Below are 18,279 nucleotides of genomic sequence, written 5' to 3'. Positions count from 1 at the left end.
ACCTTTGTGACGAATTAGAATAAAGACTGCGGACCAGACCTTCTCATCCACATCAGTGCCTGACCTCACAAATGCACTTCTGGAAGAATGGGCAAACATTCCCATGGACACACTCCTAAACCTTGTGGACAGCCTTCCCAGAAGAGGTGAAGCTGTTATAGCTGCAAATGGCCAACTCAATATTGAACCCTACGGACTATGACTGGCATGCCATTAAAGTTCATGTGTGTGTGTAAAGGCAGGTGTCCCAATACTTTTGGTAATATAGTGTATTTTAAAACAACACAATGCAAAACTATTGGGAGAAAAAAAAGCTTTACTTTTTCAAGCATTTTCATGTAAGTGTACAGACCCTCCTCTGAGGTAAGTCCCTGTGACGTGTATTCTGTGACCTGTGTACACTCCTTTATTCTGAGGTAACACTGTGTGGGAGGGAAGTGATTGGCTCTCTGAGTATTACACGTCAGGAGGACGTAGGTCTTCGGACACATGACACAACCGTACGCAATAGGACAGGTGAGGTGACAGTGCAGCCAGTCATGTGACTCCGGAGGAGCAGTGGGCGGAATCTCCAGGGTGACAGACACGTCACGGGATGGGAGGGGCGTTTGCGGGACGGAGGGGTGGTCACGTGGTGAGGCGAAGTAGTGTAACCGGTTCCTGGTTGCAGAGTGAATGAGGAAATAGAGCGAGCGGCCGCAGCCATGGCCTCCCTGTTCAAGAAGAAGACGGTGGACGGTGAGTGAGAGGTTATGTCGTGTCATACCTCCGGGGGGGTCTGGAGTGGACACTCAGCGGACCAGCTCCTGGGTGGCGGCCTTCTCTCCAGAGGACATTGGTCTGGGCACAGGGGGGGCACCGGACTAATACTGTGCTGGTCTCTGGGGTGTAGGTCAGGCTAGGCCTCACTGCTTGACGTATAGGACGTGCTGGGCCTTGTAGTTCTATGGAAACCTCTGCCTGTGTGTGATCAGTGTTTACATCAACTGTGTCACCCCAAATCTATACAGACCACCCAACCCCCAGATTCTGCCTGTCTGGGCCTTTCACTGCCTCTGGTGTTGTGCTGTGTCATCATCACTGACACCCCCCCCCCATTCCAGGATCTTCTCGCCCCAATCCTGGGATCTTCAGGTGACCCCTCCACATACCTGGACCTTTATCTGCCCTTGTTGTCACTTTCCTCCTACCCACCCTGGAGCTTTGGGATCATGGTCTGCCTGGACTTGTAGTTCCACAGCAGGACAGCCCTTGTACCCTACTCACCCCCCCCCCCCCCATACCTGAAGCTTACTCACCTGGATGGAGCCTTACCTGTCCCCTATCCCCCCCCCCTTCTCTCTGTACATTGCTTTTTCTGATCATCTCCTTATTTCTTTCCTGGTGACTTCACATCTGTTCTTCTCTTCTGAGTTGTCACCCCCCCCCCCCCATTCACAACAATGGGACAGCCCCAGGTCACCTGTGCAGCCCACTGTATTCCCTGTACAGTGCCCCCCCCTCCATCCATCCATTCTTCTCTGGGGGGCTGTCACTTGTCTGCATGCCTATACCTGGACCCCACTGTCACAGCTGGATGGCAGGCTTACCTGGGACTCATTCCCCATCCTCTTCTCCTTCACCCATCCTCCTCTTTCTGCCCTGTTTTCTCTCTTGTTTTTATGTTCTGTTTTGTTCTTTCTCTCCTGATTTGTGTCTATTTCTTGGTCTGTCCTGGTTCCTGGTGTCTCTTTCTGTGCCCCCCCTGTGCCCTCTATTTTTATGTCCTGTTCTCATCTCTGTTTCCTCTTCTAAGGTGTCCTTTCTTCTCCTAGACATCTTTCCTTATACCTTCCCTGATGTCCACAACATTGCATCCTCACCTTTTGTTGTGTGTGTCTTTCTTTATTGCTCTCTGTCTCCCCCCCCCCCCCTCTGTCTCTCTGTTATGTTGTGTGCCTCTCTGTAACTGTACCCCTTGGTTCCCCCCCCCCCCTGTGTGTGTACCCCTTGTCCCCCCCCTCTGTGTGTACCTTGTCCCCCCCCTCTGTGTGTACCCCTTGTCCCCCCCCCCCTCTGTGTGTACCCCTTGTTCCCCCCTCTTTGTATGTCCTGTTCTCTCGGTTGTCCTTTCTTCTGGACATCTCTCTTTAACCCTTCACAATGTTATGGTCCCCCATTACCTTTCACTACTTTGAATAATAAAACTCCACTCATATATAACTTGGCTAATGCATCATAATTGTATACATAATGTTCAGGCCCTTTATCCCCCCCCCCCCTTTTCTTTCTATACTGTCAGTGTCACAGTACACATGTTTTGCCTGGACAGTGTCCTCCCCCCTTTTCTATAGATGTCATTGTGTATCTCACTTTTTCTGTGTGTCTGCTCAGCCGTCCTCTCCTCCTATTGCTGCAGTGTCTATACGTCTGCTACACTTTATTTCCTAATGTACCTTTCCCATTGAACTGTTGGATGTTTTGTACACAGAAAATCATATGTCTTCATTACTTTCTGTGAGAATAGAATATATGTGACATGAATATTCTGACTTTGTCCTATAAATGTCTTTTTCAAGTTTAGGATTTTATGCTGGAGATGTGCTAGATCTGCCATGCTGTGCATGTATTGCCTGGTGGGATGGTGACAGTTCTCATCAGAGAGGATTTCCCTCCTGGAGGAGATGTTTGATTTAGTGGGAAGTGAATTAAATATTAAACTTGACTGTACTTTGCATAATGCAATTAATGGCTTGCTTATGTTTTTTTTTTCCTCCAATGCAAATCTTCATGCCTCTTGTTACGTTGAGCTAGTTTCTATGTTTAGAAAAGTTCCCATGGAAGCTCCCAATGATTATTTACTCACGTGACACGGCGTATGACTCGAAACTGATGTCATGGCGTATCAGGTGATCACAAGGGGTTGGGGCTCAGAGAAGCTGATTCATGGACTGAGTCACAGAGCATCGTCCTCTCCTCTTTCCCTTTTTTTTATTTGGGTTCCCTTATCTTCACATTCATTGTTGGACGTGCTAATCTCTCCACTTGTAAACATTATAGTCGTTATAAATGCTGAAGTCTTTGGATTTTTTTTTCTGAGTTTACTAGAATATATTTTATATACATATTTATAAATTGCAAAAAAAAATCTTCATACACAAAGAAAACCATTGAGCCGTTTATTGTAACAGCGAAGGGTCACTGCCCCGAGAAGCCTTAGTGCTTCGCTGTCGCTGCTTTCTACTGCTGAGATATAAACTCTGGAAATGCACGCAGTTTTGATGTTACTTTCATACCAGTTTATTATGGCTGAATTTTCATCCTACATTTTGGATTGATGCATCCTTCATTGAAATGAATAGAACCGCAGCTCAGCGCATGCCTTCAGATTCACGTCATAATGCACATTGAAACGTACGTAAATGCACCATGACATGCATCTACCCACATTGATGTGCAGTATTTATTTATTGCACGTTCTTATATTGCGCTGTCAAGTTGCGCAGCACTTTACACATATTTGTTGTACATTCACATCAGTCCTTGCCCTCAAGAAGCTTACAATCTGAGGTCCCCAATTCACAATCGGACATATAGTGGGGCATATTCTCCTACCAGATTGTCATTGGAGTGTGGGAGCAAACCAGAGTACCTGGAAGAAATCGGTGCAGGCACAGGGAGAACGTGCAAACTCCAGGTAAGTATGTGCCATGGTTGGGCTTCGAACCGACATCCTTAAAGGGACACTAAAGGTTCCTTTTTTAAAAAAATAACAAACATGTCATACTTGCCTCCGCTGTGCAACTCGTTTTGCACACTGTGGCCCTGATCCTGATCTTCTGGGGTCCCTCAGCGGCTGTCTCGGCTCTTCCCTGCATCAGCTAACCCCCTTCATGGGAAGATCTCTACCAAGGGGGTTAGCTTGTGGGCGCGCCCCCGTGATATAGCCACCAACTGTATCACTCGCCTCCGCCCCAGCTCGCCGTGTCATTGATTTGATTGACAGTAGCGGGAGCCAATGGCTGCACTGCTATCAATCAACCAACGAATGAGCAGAGAAGCCAAGCGCGTTCACGGTGTGGGACTTTCGAGGGGTCAGGTAAGTTAACAGCGGGCTGGGGGAGGCCGCTAATCCTCAGATATTTTTTCACCTTAATGCATAGAATGCATTGAGGTGAAAAAACATGTACCTTTACAACCCCTTTAATGCCGCTAGGTGGAAGTGCTAACCACTTAGCCACTCTGCTGCCCCTTTATGATACACATTGAGATCCAATACAATTAGTTGCACCGTACATTATAGATGCTCTAACGTGTCTTGATGCACTGCCACCGAATTCAGTAGAAATGCATCAAAACACATCTTGGCACATACCTTAAGAATCATGGCATGGCACACGTGAAATGTTTAATAACAAATAATTGCACTGTGATGTGTGTGAACCTGAGCTGATGTGCATTGACATCCATGACTTTGCATTACAACGCACATTGACATGCAGTTTAATGCCGTTTCATTGAAATCCATGCAAAGTTATCAAAACGCATGCCTTAAGATGCAAGTGATGACGCAGGTTGACATTTCATAATACACATAGGGGACCATGGCACATGGCGGCGTGTGATGTGCATTATAAAGTGCGCTCACATCCAAAACAATGTGTTGCAATGCATGTTCAAAATATGTGATGTGTTAATGCGCACTGACTTGCATCTTGATGTGCTTTCATTGTTTTTCCATTGGAATCAATCAGAGGGAAGAAATGTCTAGGTGTGAATTCGACTAAATTACTAATTTAATAAATTTTGACTTTTATATTCTTTAAACGGCATAAAATAGATTTGTGCAATTTCATCTGTGCAGATCAGTTTGTCATTGGAACATACCATACGTGTACAGATTAGAGAAAAGGAGTTTAGAAATGTCTTCTAGGTGGTAATGTAATTGGCAGACATTGTGAGTGATGACATGTTCTGTATGCACTGTCCTGATAACAGTCCCTGGCATACAGTGTTAGTTCTGTGGAATAGTAATAGTGACGTTCTCCTCATTGCTCCCTCTTGTGGAATGTCTGGATCTTACAGCGTTTCTGTGTTGCATTGCATCAAATCTCTGTGTCTGCTTTGTCTTCTTACTGCAGCCTATAGATAGATATAAACATGAAAATCAAACACCGCTGACTGCTATACAGGTCACATGAGTGTGTGCTACAGCGCCAGGCACACAGTAACACAATAAGTTGATACAGATGCATCTAGGTGACTTGGGAAGAATAAGTCACTCTATACTTCGTGACATATTTGTCATGACAGGGTGACAAAGCTAATTAGTAGCACAGGCTGTGTTCCCTGTTTGCGATGTTATGGCTAGAGAAGGTCCCTGTAGTGCCATACTGCATTTTATTAGACTGGCAGTGCCAGGGGACACTATAAGCTTGTCAAATAACTTTGCATTGTGGAAGATGGAAAGAGAAGTGTCTGTACTTTGTTTTCAGTGAATTCTTCCAAAAGTATTTGTGTAAAGTTCTTTAACTGTGTAGGACAATACAGTGGTTGCTGCTCCACCCCCCCCCCCCTTCTTCTTTTTATTTATTTTATTTATTTTTTCTTTAATATGAGTTTAATTTGAATATATTAAAACAGAAATGTAATTGAGAAATGGCTCGTAGGAATATGGAAATTGCAATTTAAGTCAAGGGTAAATCCCATGTGACACGACTAGAAATTGCAACCTTGCACCTGGGCTTTTGTCAGCCTATTCACTGTGAGCAATTTGTGATTCTGCATTATCAGGTAGGGTACGCCTATGTGCCCTCCCAGCTGCAGGTTTAATGGCTCCCCTACATGCCAAGTGTGTGTCCTCGTTTTTAGTGGGACTTCCCGTCGTCCTACCTGTCCTCGGCCACCTTGGTGACTCCTCCTCTTGCCCTAGGCGGCCCCTCCCTGCCAGAGATCTTCTGGGACCCAACACAGGTCCCAGAAGATTGGTGGCCAATGGCAAAGCGTGGCTTGTGCATGTGCAGTGTGTGCCCAGCTGTGAAGCCGTAAGCTGTCACGGCCAGGTGCCCACAGTAGATATGACGGAGAGGAGCGGAGCGGGGCTCCATGGGCATCGCTGGACCACGGGACAGGTAAGTGTCTGTTTATTAAAAGTCAGCAGCTATAATTTTTGTAGCTGCTGACTTTTAATAAATGGGGGGGGGGGGGGGGGGGGAGAAACAGGTGAAAGTCCGCTTTAAGTACAGTGGAACCTCGGATTACGAGCATAATGAAGTCGATGGAACCGAAAATAATTTGTTCCACGTTGACTTCAATGGCATGCAATACCGCATGTGGCCAGAGGTGGGGGGCGCTGGTGAGCCTCAGAAATGGCTGGAAAGACTCCGTTACCGAGGTCAGCCGAGTTGTCCTCTGGCCTTTCCGTGCATTTCCAAACGGCTGCCATTGGCGCCGTTTGTCTCCGCCCCCCCCCCCCCCATATCAGGCCAAACGCGGTACTGCACACTGCTTTGGCCTGAATCCTGCTTGTTTTGTGAGACAACACTCGCAAACCCAGTTAGAATTTTTTTTAAATGCAGTGCTCGTATTGCGAAATGCTCGTTACTCGCAATCCGAGGTTCCACTGTAATGACAAAGTTAATCGCTGAATAAATGGGTTCATAGCAGAAATGTAAACATTTGCTTTGTCCATAGGTATGGGAGGTGAAGTGGTCTACAGCGCTGTCTGGAACTGGATCCTATGGAAATGGATAATAGTTTTGAAAAGTAGAAACAAAATCAATGTTAGGAAACTGCATTGACTTGTAGCTGTCATTATATTGGTACTCCAGCATTTCTATGAGGCTGTTACTTGTATTTACTTCACCCCACCACTGTATACCGTCAGACCCCCCCCTATACCTCTAGGTAACCCGCTTCATCAGCCACTAGATGTGAGATAAAAGATCTGCTATGAAATATTCATATGTACAAGTCTTCCTTTAGCATCAGCTGGTTATTGCTGTTCTCATCAGCAATCGCATAGCTGACCTCGCACATTATTAACACTACAGAGTGCGAGGAAGAAGGGCGCACAGGTTATAAGAAATGTTCTCACACATTTATGTGGACAGCTTTTTTATGTGTAAACTTGTTTGTTCTCCTTGCAGACATAATAAAGGAGCAGAATAAGGAGTTAAGAGGCACTCAGAGGGCAATAACCCGAGATCGAGCAGCTTTGGAGAAACAGGAGAAACAGCTGGTAAGTGAACTAAACACTCCTAAACCTTTTAGTGTCTTTGTTTATGTTCATCATGATATAGTGCAAATCTCTTCAGTGGAGGGGAATTACTTTTTTTTTATATATGCTGCATTATTTTCCATTTATCTCTAATGCGGTATGTTAACTGCTTAGAATCTAAATATACTGCAGTCCTATAGCCAACTTCCACATTAAAGTGTGACAGATTGGTCATGGATGTTCTTTGTGTCCTATACTGAGCATCCCGGTTACAGAAAAGTCGTTTTCATTCGGTTGTATAGTGCAAAAGAGCAGATTGATGTATCGGTGAACCGTCTGTTGGGAAAACGTTGCACAAAAAAAATACATTTTAGGTATGTTGGACACATTTGGCTTCTATCAGGGCTAATCCACCTTTTGTGACCATGTTTTATGTTGCATCTAGATTTGTAACTTGAAAATTGTTCACAGTCTAAACCAGGGCTCGACAAATCCAGGTCGCCATGGCGACTAGAAATAGTGTCCTGGCGACCTGGTTTGGAAGGTTTTTTTTTTGTGAGCTGGCGCCATCTGGTGGTGGCCGTTGGTATTACAAGTTAAGCATTACAAGTTAAACAGCAATTCTAATGTAATTTTTCACTGCCATCTTCTTCCCTCTAATTAGAACCCCCAAACATTATATATATTTTTTATCCTAACACCCTAGAGAATAAAATGGCAATCGTTGCAATACTTTCTGTCATGCCGTATTTGCACAGCGGTCTTACAAGCGTACTTTTTTGGGAAAAAATTACACTTTTTTAATAAAAAAATAAGACAACAGTAAAGTTATCCCCATTTTTTTTTTTTTTTTTTTTTTTTTTTTTTTTTAATATTATGAAAGATAAAGTTACGCCGAGTAAATTCATACCTAACGTGTCACGCTTCAAAATTGCGTCCGCTCGTGGAATGCCGACAAACTTTTACCCTTTAAAATCTACAAGCGGAGGTCCACACAGAAAGTGAACCTTCGCTTTTTGGCACCTTTCAGGGGGGGAGGGTGGTGCAGATACCTGTAAAAAGGTATTGACACCCCTTCACTTCAAACCCCCCCCCCCTCTGTCTTCTGGGAAACGCACTGGTCCAAAGAGACAGCGGGGGACCAATGAGGGGGTAAATCGCGCATGCGCAGTAGGGAGCCGGGCAGTGAGTCCGCAACGCTTGACTTCCTGATTCCCTCACCGAGCATGGCAGTGGGGGCACCTGAGAGATGAGTGATTGCTTGGCTTAGTTTGCCGACATCGTGGGCACCCTGTACAGGTAAGTGCCCATTTATTAAAAGTTAGCAGCTGCAGTATTTGTAGCTGCTGGCTTTTAATTTTTAATTTTTTTTTCATGGGACCTCCCCTATACACTTCCTGGTTTGGTCCTCAGCTGGCCTGCCTACCTGCTTATTGTTTGCTTAAGGCTGAATAGAGGGTACAGGAAAGGCAAGCTAGGAGTGTCAGTGAATATTGTGATTCACCTGTTAGAGCTTGACAGGATTTAGGGCACCCAAAGTGCACATCTGAGAGTATGTGAAGGAACCTCTTCATACTTGCATGTTCTAGCCAGCTTGGCAAGCATTTATCAGACAGATGTACTTTAGCAGTGATATCAGATGGCATTAAAAACAGGACAAAGAGCAGAGTGTGTAGTTTGAAGTGCAGTTCCGCATCTTACCAGGTAATTGGAATTCATCATGTACTAACTAGTCCTGAGTTTGGTAAAGTGACCTCTGATTGATTGGTATAGGTTACTGCACTTAGCATTTTACTCTTGCACTGTTTGGGGGGAGGATGCTTCTACAAGTGATTATGAGGCACATGAAGAGTTGTTTTTGTATTGGAAATATCTTTTGTCTTTTTTTTTTTTTTTTTTTTTTTTTTCTCTCTCTCTCTCTGTTCTGAAGTTCTTTTGTGTGTTTAGTAAGGAGGTATCTGTTTGTTACCATGTGTTTCATTGCAGTATGTATAATATAAGCAGTGCTGTGCGTGTCTTTCTCCTTTTTTATGAGTTTACGTTTTCTCAATCTTGTCAGGAAATGGAAATAAAAAAGATGGCGAAGACAGGAAACAAAGATGCCTGCCGGATACTGGCAAAGCAATTGGTTCAGCTTCGTAAACAGAAAACTCGAACCTATGCTGTGAGTTCCAAAGTCACATCCATGTCTACGCAGACCAAAGTCATGAGCTCCCAGATGAAGATGGCCGGTGCAATGTCTACCACAGCTAAGGTGAGACCATGCAGTTGCTACTTAAAGTACGTGTGTGTGTGTGTGTGTGTGTGTGTGTGTGTGTTTGTGTGTTTTTTTTTTTTTTTTTTTAACCTTCATGCATTTTATGTGTGCAGCTCAGCCCCCCTTATACCCACCTGAGCCCGATCCAGCACATGAGCAGACTCTCTCCCTACTCATTGGCTGAGACACCTGAAATGGGAGCCATTGGCTCCAGCTGCTGTCAATCGCAGCCAGTGAGGAGGGGGCGAGGGCCCCATAAAAACACAGGCGGTTCTGGGGCGAGCACACACGAGTACTCCCAGCGCAAGCAGCTTGCTATGCGGTCACTCAGCTGGGGGGTGGCAAGGAGAACTGACTGGGACCTAAGGAGAAGCGAATCGACTGCTCTGTGCAAATCCATTGCACCGAGCAGGTAAATATAACATGTTTGTTAATTAAGAAAAAAAGAGGAAAACTTTACAAAGGCTTTAACAAAAAGCTCCTGGCATATAATGTAGTTCTTTTCAACATTGGTCACACCCCACATTCATGCAAAACTGTACCTGGAAATGTGTGCACAAATTAGGAACTGATGTGCAATGTTCAGCATGTAAAATAGAATCCAGTATGCGTGGCCTAATGTTATGTAAGTGTTCTTTATTTGTATAATTATTATACAGGATTTATATAGCGCCAACAGTTTACGCATCGCTTTACATCTTTCACATGTATATGGTTACCTTCATGTTACTGCTGTAAGTTCTCCTTCACCAAAAAGCACAGGATGCTTTCTTTCACTGTCGAGTTTAAAGCCTGATCCCGGCCAAAGTATGAACTCCCTACCACCCTCTAACCTATCCTGCAAGTTTTTTTTATTTTTTTGTTTTTACTGTTCTTACCTGGTGAAGCAAGGTATGCATGCCTAAATATGCTTTTCAGGTTCTTTGCTGGGGCTTGTTCCTGGGTGCGATGAACTGGTAACCCAGCGCTGCAGATGGCCCTTGCTGGCTAGTCCCCTGTTTCCCCCTCATGTCATTCTGGATCCTGAGAGCACCCTACATCTGCTGGATGGCCAATAGAAAGGGTACATATCAAATCCTGCGATCAGTTGGGAATAATAAAACTTTTCTAACTTTGTAATCTTTTTGTTTTTAGACCATGCAAGCAGTAAACAAGAAGATGGATCCACAGAAAACCCTTCAAACGATGCAAAATTTCCAGAAAGAAAATATGAAAATGGAAATGACAGAAGAAATGAGTAAGACTTTTTTTTTTTTTTTTTTCTGTTGCACATCTTTGCCAGGCTCCACAATGGAGACTTGGTACATCAGTACTATTATATTTGGGTCCAGCCGAGCTTCTGTGAGCTGTATTTATAAAGGTGTTTGTCAATTGATCATAAATATGATGGTTATACCACGGAGCTGTGAAATCTCTCTATATTCACCTCTATGAAGTTTTTATTTTTTAGCACAGATTTTAAGATGAAAATGTCATTAATACAGCTGGGTAACTTTGGGCTGCAGTTTTTACAACACTCTGCAGTGTGCTCTGCTGTTCACTCAGCAGGGTTGAACGTGCAAATACAGTGAAACCTTGGTTTGCGAGCAAAATTCATTCCAGAAGCATGCTTATAATCCAAAGCGAATTTCCCCATAGGAAATAATGGAAACTCAGATTCGTTCAACACCTATTCATATAAAAATTATGTAATTAAATTTTTACGGCAAAACTAAATACAGTATAAAGTGTACTGTAAACATAAAACAAATTTAAACTGCACTTCAAAGTACTGTACTGTACCTCTGTGTTGCAAAAGTTTTAGACCCCCTTCCACACTGGGGCAGCGTCGGCGGTGAAGCTCCGCTATTTTTAGCAGGGCTTTACCGTCAATTTAGCGGCGCTATTCAGTTGCTAGCGGGGGCCGAGAGAGGGTTAAAAAGCAATGCGGTGCCCATTGATGTCTTTGGGCAGGAGCGATATATATATATATATATATATATATATATATATATATATATATATATAAATATAAATTTTTTTTTTTTTAACCGTTCTGCTAGCGCACCGCTCCAGTGAGAAAGCCCTCGGGCTTTCACACTGGAAAGACAGCAGCGGCTGTTTCAGGTCGCTTTTCAGGTGCTATATTTAGCCTTATAGCGCCTGCAAAGCGACCCAGTGTGAAAGGGGTCTTAAGGTAAAGAAAAAATGTGCACACTCACAATGTTAAGGAGTCTGGTGCTCGCCTATTTATAGCTGCTCGAATACTGTATGTAGAGTAAAGCCGCTGGTGTACAGTATACAGCTCTGTTTGTGGCCAGAGGATGGTGCTTATCTATTTAAAGCCGTACTTTATGTTCAGTAAAGCCTCTGGTGTACAGTACAACGATGTATGTGGCCACAGGTTCAGCTCACACTACTTCCTAGAGAATTCGGGAACCGACATCACTTCTGGGTATGCTCGCACCTGTTAGGAGTGTCTCCAGGAAGCGATGGGAGCCACCATCGCCCGCAAATGTAGAATTTCAAGAGAGATGGACAGCCGCACTCCTAAGGAACTTCAAAAGTTGTCTTTATTGGTAAAAATGGACATGCATCACAAATGCAGCCAAAGAAAGGGTTCAGTGCTTAGCCATGACTAAGCACTGAACCAGTGTGAAACGCTTCGGCTGTCACTTTCTTTTGCTGTATTTGTGATGCATGTCCATTTTTACCAATAAAGACAACTTTTGAAGTTCCTTAGGAGTGCGGCTGTCCATCTCTCTTAAAAATCCAACATTTGCCTTGTGCATTGCCAGCACCTCGGTTTCCTGAGAAGTTCCTAAATTTATTACAAGACCCACCTGGAGCGGTGACTCCCTGCCATCGCCCGCAAATCTCTAGCCACATATAAAACTGTACATCAGCGGCTTCACTATACATATACACAGCGGCTTTACATGAATGAGCAGCGGACTCCTTCACATTGTGAGCGTAATTATTTTATTTTACATAAAAAAAATCTCATATCGAGACATCGCTCATATATATCAAGGCAATTTTTATTTTATTTTTTTTAAAGTTGCTCGTCTTTCAAAACGCTCGTAAACCAAGGTTTCACAGTACATGGTTAGATAATGCCTTCGCTGTTAAAAAAAAAAAAAAAAAGTGTGTGTATCCTAGATCAAGTTTTTAGTTTTTTCTCTTGTGCTCCAAAATTAAGAATTTGTTCAACACGTCCGCTTCACCCTCTCCCAGTGACAATGAGCCGGCATCTTCTCCAGGTGCCTGCTGTCACTGTCTGAAAACAGCGTGGCCGCGCAGGGCTCCGGCTGCATCACTTATTCAGAGTTCTGTGAATGGGAAGCTACAAGTACTGACAGCCTTTGCAGCTGATGGCTTTTAGTCCTCAATGAACCACCATTGCAAAGTTTGGCGCTCTGGTAGTTCATTGTCTCATCCTGTTGGTGTGTATCTGCCTCCCCGTATGAGGTAAAAGCGGACAGGTCTGCAGGAGTCCTGCATGATACCAGTGATCTGCTGATCGTTGGTGCAATGCTTTACAGGTTCCAAGTAAATATAAAAAAAAAGTGTTACCTGCAAAAAGTTGTGCAATATAGATAGATAGATAGATAGATAGATAGATAGAGATATATATTTTTTTTTTTTTTTTTTTTTTTTTTTTTAATAGAAAGGTGAACTTATCCTTTAAAGCTCAATTGCTCCCTATAATACATTTCCTAATCGATACCTCCTGCATGCTCTCTATTCCCATCCTTCTGGAACTCTGTAGAGCAGTGGTTCTCAACCTGAGGGTCGGGACCCCCTTGGGGGTCAAATGATGATTTGCCAGGGGGTCACCAAATCCTGGGCTGTTCCTGGAGCCCGCAGCCACCCATTCAGTTCACGGCATGGCTGGGGGGCAGAGACTAGAAGTCAGCTGACTGGTGAGGAATGTGAAGTGGGAGGGGCTGAAGGAGACCCCATCTCCTGATTTCAGCATAGGTGTCACTGCTACGGGACACCACAAAGTCTGAGACACCGTGAGTAACACTACCTATGGTTATAGTTGCCCCCCCAGCATTGCCACTGATCCTTTTAACCCCCCTTCCCCCCACCAAAAAATAAGAGAAGGAATAAAAATAGGGACGACATGGAAGGGAGAGAAACAGAGGGGAAGGAACAAAGAAAAAGGGCTAGATAGAGGGATGGGGGGAAAAAAGGGGGAAATAAAGAAAGAGGGGTAAATTCTCAAATGTACTATAAGGGGTTTTAATACTGTATGAGTGGAAGGGACTAAGGGAGCGTTAAATGTCCGTGGGTTAGGGGCACAAATGGCTTGCCTTGGACGCAGACAACTCAAGCTACGAAAATAATTTTACCGTTAGGGGTCCCTGCAACTTGGGGAATTTTATCAAGGGGTCACGGCACTAGAAAGGTTGAGAACCACTGCTGTAGAGGATCTGTACTGTGAATGGTTTGTTTGATATAAGTAAAGTGTGTGTCTTTTTTTTTTTTTTTTTTTTTTTTTTTTACATATACTGACCTAATTTTCATGGAAGGATCATTTATCTTAATATACCATTGAGGCTAAGATATTGGAATAGAGGGATTTAGGATGTTATGAGTTATTGGCCTTTGGCAAGAGTCTGTCACCTTTCATTTGACCTCTGTATTTATTTTTCACAGTAAATGACACTTTGGATGATATTTTTGATGCCTCAGACGATGAAGAAGAAAGCCAGGACATTGTGAATCAGGTTTTGGATGAAATAGGAATTGAAATCTCAGGAAAAGTATGTGGTATTTTTAGAACTTATTCTTTTTGTTTTGTAATTGTTAAATACTGGTTATAATAATTCTCCAACTATTGTGTACTTTAAAATTGACCTTAGATTTTTGCTGTTTACTGCAAAGTAACAGGTTGACTAACTTCTATGCCCCCTTGACATAAATGGGCAGTTGACCCTTGCAGCGTGGGTGCTGCCCCACTGTAAAATACATTTTCAAGTTTTTTTATGAAGTTTTTGGGCTTTAATTAATCACTTGCTTACTGGACACTTAAACTCCCCTCCTGCCCAGACCAATTTTCAGCGCTTACACACTTTAAATGACAATTGCGCAGTCATAAAACGGTGTACCCCAATTTTTCTTACAATCAGAGCTTTCTTTTGGTGTTATTTGATCACCTTTTGCTGTTTATTTTTTTTGTAAAAAAAATAAATTAAAAAATTAAATACAGAAAATGCGTGAGAAGAAAAAACAATTACCGGCTTTTGTTTACATCATGTGATCAGCTGTCATTGGCTCACAGCTGATCATGTGGTAAGGGGCCGGGATCGGCCTCTTACTCGGATCTGTGATAACCTGAGCTGAGTCTCAGTGACTCAGGTGATCACAGCACGTGAAGGGGAGGATGTCTATTGAAGTCCTCCTGGCATTTGGGGTCTGCGCCATAGTCGTCATTCGGCTATAGCGCGGGCGCCAAGTGGTTTAAATTGCTGGTAGCCTTTTTTAGCCCATGGTGTACAGTCTGGACAGCAGAGTTTGGAGAAGGGGAGGAAGAATCGGCACAAGGAAGCAGTAACTTGCACTTCAGTGCAAGTAATGGGAGGAGAGAGAGCAAAGAGCTTATCAGTGCGTTGCTACTCCTTCACTATCTAGTCAGAGTGACGATGGGGAGGAAACTTGGGGAGTGAAAGTAAAAATGATACAGAGAGAAAGCCAGTTGTGTAGCAAAGCTGTGTCACTCTCAAGACTGGTAGGTAAAACTGCTTGTATGTACACTGGAGTGGTGCGCTGGCAGGACGGTAAAAGTCCTGCCAGCCGCATCATTGCAGCACTGTGGGAGCTGTGAAATCAATGGGCAGCGCCGCTGCAGCGATGCTTTGCGGGTGGTTAAAAGCGGCCCGAAAAGCACAGCAAAAACGACGGTAAAGCGCCGCTAAAAATAGTGCCACTTTACCGACTGGCGTTGCTCAGTTTGAAAGCAGCCTTAAGCCTACCTTTCTGACCCATGTATAATAACCTTTCCTGCCTATGATGGAATTGGCAAAGTAACAAGTCTCTTTAAGTTCACATACATCTAGCGGAGAAGATGTCTGTGGGCTTTTCTAGAAATTAGGCATTATCTGTAATTTATGAAATCTCTGATCTTATTTTTTTTATTTAGATGGCACATGCTCCATCAGCTGACAAAGGTCTTCCCTCAACAGCCTCATCCAAAAAATCAACCATATCTGATGAAGAGATTGAGCGCCAACTCAAAGCTTTAGGAGTAGATTAACAAGCTGGTAATACCAAGACCTTTGCCCTGTGTGGACTTGTATTCTGGCTACCTGGAACTACACAACATCTGTTCTGGAGAAGAGTGACTTATTTTTAAAGGACTTGAAGGGATAACTTTTTTTTTTTTTTTAACCTAACGGACATTACAGTTAGCTGTATATTAGTAAAAACTGTATATAGGACAAGAATTCCTTAATGTACAGACTTTCCTTTTTTTTTCCACCTTAAAACAGATTTATGTTGGATCATCTGCAATGAACAGTTATTTAAAAGATTTCCCATATTATAACCGGTCTATAAATTGTCAAGAAATTATAAGCCTACTATACTCCATTGGTTTGTAGGAATAACCTAAAACATTGTAATGTTATTGTAATGAATTTTCAGTCATTTCCATGGTAAGCACGCATGTCAGTGACTTGCAGTTTCCATTGATGCTTTAGCTTTTTGCCATTCTCCTCCATGGCTTATTTTAAATTTGAGGATTTTGTAGTGTACTTTTAATGCTGCTGGAGTTGAGAGCATTGTTCATTCGTTTTATTTTCAGAAAACTTGTTAACGAACAATAGGTTGCTCGTTGATCTAAAACTCTGCCACCCTGCCCAAAATAAATGTACTAAAGATTTTGGTCTACGTGGTGCGATTCCCCTACGTTTGCACATCTGTGGTCACAAGCCATGCATCTTCTGCCTCTTTAGAGATCCTAATATGACGACATGTGTTTGTTTTATCAATGGACAGGAGTTTGCACATTTGATGATCTATTTTGAAGTTGCAGTAACATTTATGATACGTTTTTTTTCCATACAAGAGAAGAGAAAGTGGTGGTGCAGTCACAAGGAAGGGTTAAGCACCACTAATAAAGCTATTGGAGGGAAAGCTGTCCGTGGGTTATTCATGAGACACATTTTCAGCAGCAAGTGTGAAAATCTATCAAAGCGGAAGAAAAAGGGAATAAGGAAAATGTATTGGTTCAGTGTATTCATACTATATTTATAACTGAGAATTGTAAAGTGTATTTCCAGGTTTGCAGTCAAATTGGGATAACACCTACTTTTATATTTGTTAATTTGCTTTTATATTTATTCTTTCATATAGCTTAATTAAAAAAAAGATGAAAAATCTGCTTGTCTCTTCACATACTCCTTTTCTACTTGGTTCTCACTTTCTAATGTATGAGTGGAACGGAGAGTGATACAAACACTGGTTCTCCTCACAAAGGGTTAAAGATTTTAGGGCTTGGGTGGTTAATTGCATGTTGATGCACTTAAAAAAAAAAAAAAGTGTCCCTTTTATCTTCCCATTTGTCATTTATTCAAAGCAATATAACCCCTATGCATAATCCTACTCCAAATGAAGCAGGACTGTGAGAATTTTTAAGGCGTGCTTTGTGAAAAGTGGGGGTTTCTCAAACTGAACTGCAAAAGTGGAAATCTACTTTAAGGTAGAAATTGTATTTTAAATGCAAAGTCCATTTGAAAGTGATATTTCAATTCTGAGTGTATCTCAATGAGCCAATAGCTTTTGCTACCTCTGGCCTGAATGTCCTGCTATGGACACTCTAACATGACTATAACTGTTCTGTTTGGTATTAGGCTAAGCTGGCCGTAGGTGGGTCGGGGTTTTTTTTTTTTCTTTCCTTCTTTCCTTCCAACCTGCTGGTTATTACGGGGGAAAAACTGACCCGATTTCCCCCATCCACACATTGGAGGTGGATGGGGGAATGCTCCTAATGTGTCATTGTATTCTGACAGGTGCTACATACAGAATCGCTGGTTTAAGTATACATCTATATTATCTAATGCAGTTGCTAGTTATCATGGGACACCAGTGATTTGTAGCTACATGGAGAAGTATTATAGCCAGCTGTAGCAGCAACTTGCTGAATTGCTACACCACATCGGCACAGATCTCTGCTATAATGCTGCTTGTGTGACACGGCCCCAACACTGTCGCAGTTTGGAAGCTGAAAGACTCCTAATTGTGTTTCTGCATTTACTACTTTGCCATTTGCTTTACTGATAGCTTGTTGATAAGTTTTCGGGAACTGGGAATCATGTTTTTTTCCATTTCCTTGTGCTGTCAGCTTCTAATTTTGTGCCTTTGTAAATTAAAGCCTTATCATAACCATCTTTTTAATGCTTGTGTTGCGTTTTGTTATTTTGATAATTCCATGTGACGATAAGAATTTCATAATCGTTTGGAGAAATTAACTTGGTCACTAGCAAAATAAATCTCAAGATTCTTTTACCAAGATTCCTTGGGGCACCATAGCTACTAATGGCTCCTTCTGCAGCTTGCCAGTTGGCTTCTTGGCTGAGCCTTGGTAGACCTCACCAGATAGAAGAAATGGGAGTAGCCTGTAATGTTGCCAGACATTGCGCAATTACCCTGTAAGACTTATTCGAGGAGGGGCCAATCAAGGACATTAAAGTGTAAGTAAACGCCCCCCCCCCCCGCCTATTGTTTTCAGCCAAGGAAGCTGCCATCTTTGCCGCTGTTTAATCCATAACTGCCATGATGCTGCATGCATGAGAACATGAATCGCATGAGAAACGTAACACATGAGAACATAACT

At 43.0% G+C, this 18,279-nt stretch overlaps 1 protein-coding gene across 1 annotated transcript; it reads left to right on the top strand.

Annotated features, from left to right (window-relative positions):
• The first annotated feature begins 614 nt into the window (after positions 1–614).
• On the top strand, positions 615–17,840 carry CHMP2B (charged multivesicular body protein 2B). The gene is made up of 6 exons (XM_040338749.1): positions 615–738; positions 7,128–7,219; positions 9,258–9,452; positions 10,590–10,692; positions 14,103–14,209; positions 15,586–17,840. Exons 1-6 carry the CDS (start codon positions 705–707, stop codon positions 15,697–15,699), a joined length of 645 nt encoding a protein of 214 aa, XP_040194683.1. The 5' UTR covers positions 615–704; the 3' UTR covers positions 15,700–17,840.
• The last annotated feature ends 439 nt before the right edge of the window (positions 17,841–18,279 follow it).

The sequence above is a fragment of the Rana temporaria genome, chromosome 2 (genome assembly GCF_905171775.1).
Source record: "Rana temporaria chromosome 2, aRanTem1.1, whole genome shotgun sequence".
Classification (NCBI taxonomy): Eukaryota; Metazoa; Chordata; class Amphibia; order Anura; family Ranidae; genus Rana; species Rana temporaria.
The sequence above is the reverse complement of the archived record's forward strand: the minus strand, read 5'-3'. Positions and strand labels throughout refer to the sequence as shown.

What these genes read in the sequence shown, in the direction of transcription:
- CHMP2B (XM_040338749.1), top strand. Translation starts at nt 705, where the DNA reads ATGGCCTCCCTGTTCAAGAAGAAGACGGTGGACG. An exon ending in AGAAACAGGAGAAACAGCTG is followed by an intron (nt 7,220 to 9,257) that starts GTAAGTGAACTA and finishes CAATCTTGTCAG; the next exon opens with GAAATGGAAATAAAAAAGAT. An exon ending in CAATGTCTACCACAGCTAAG is followed by an intron (nt 9,453 to 10,589) that starts GTGAGACCATGC and finishes TTTTGTTTTTAG; the next exon opens with ACCATGCAAGCAGTAAACAA.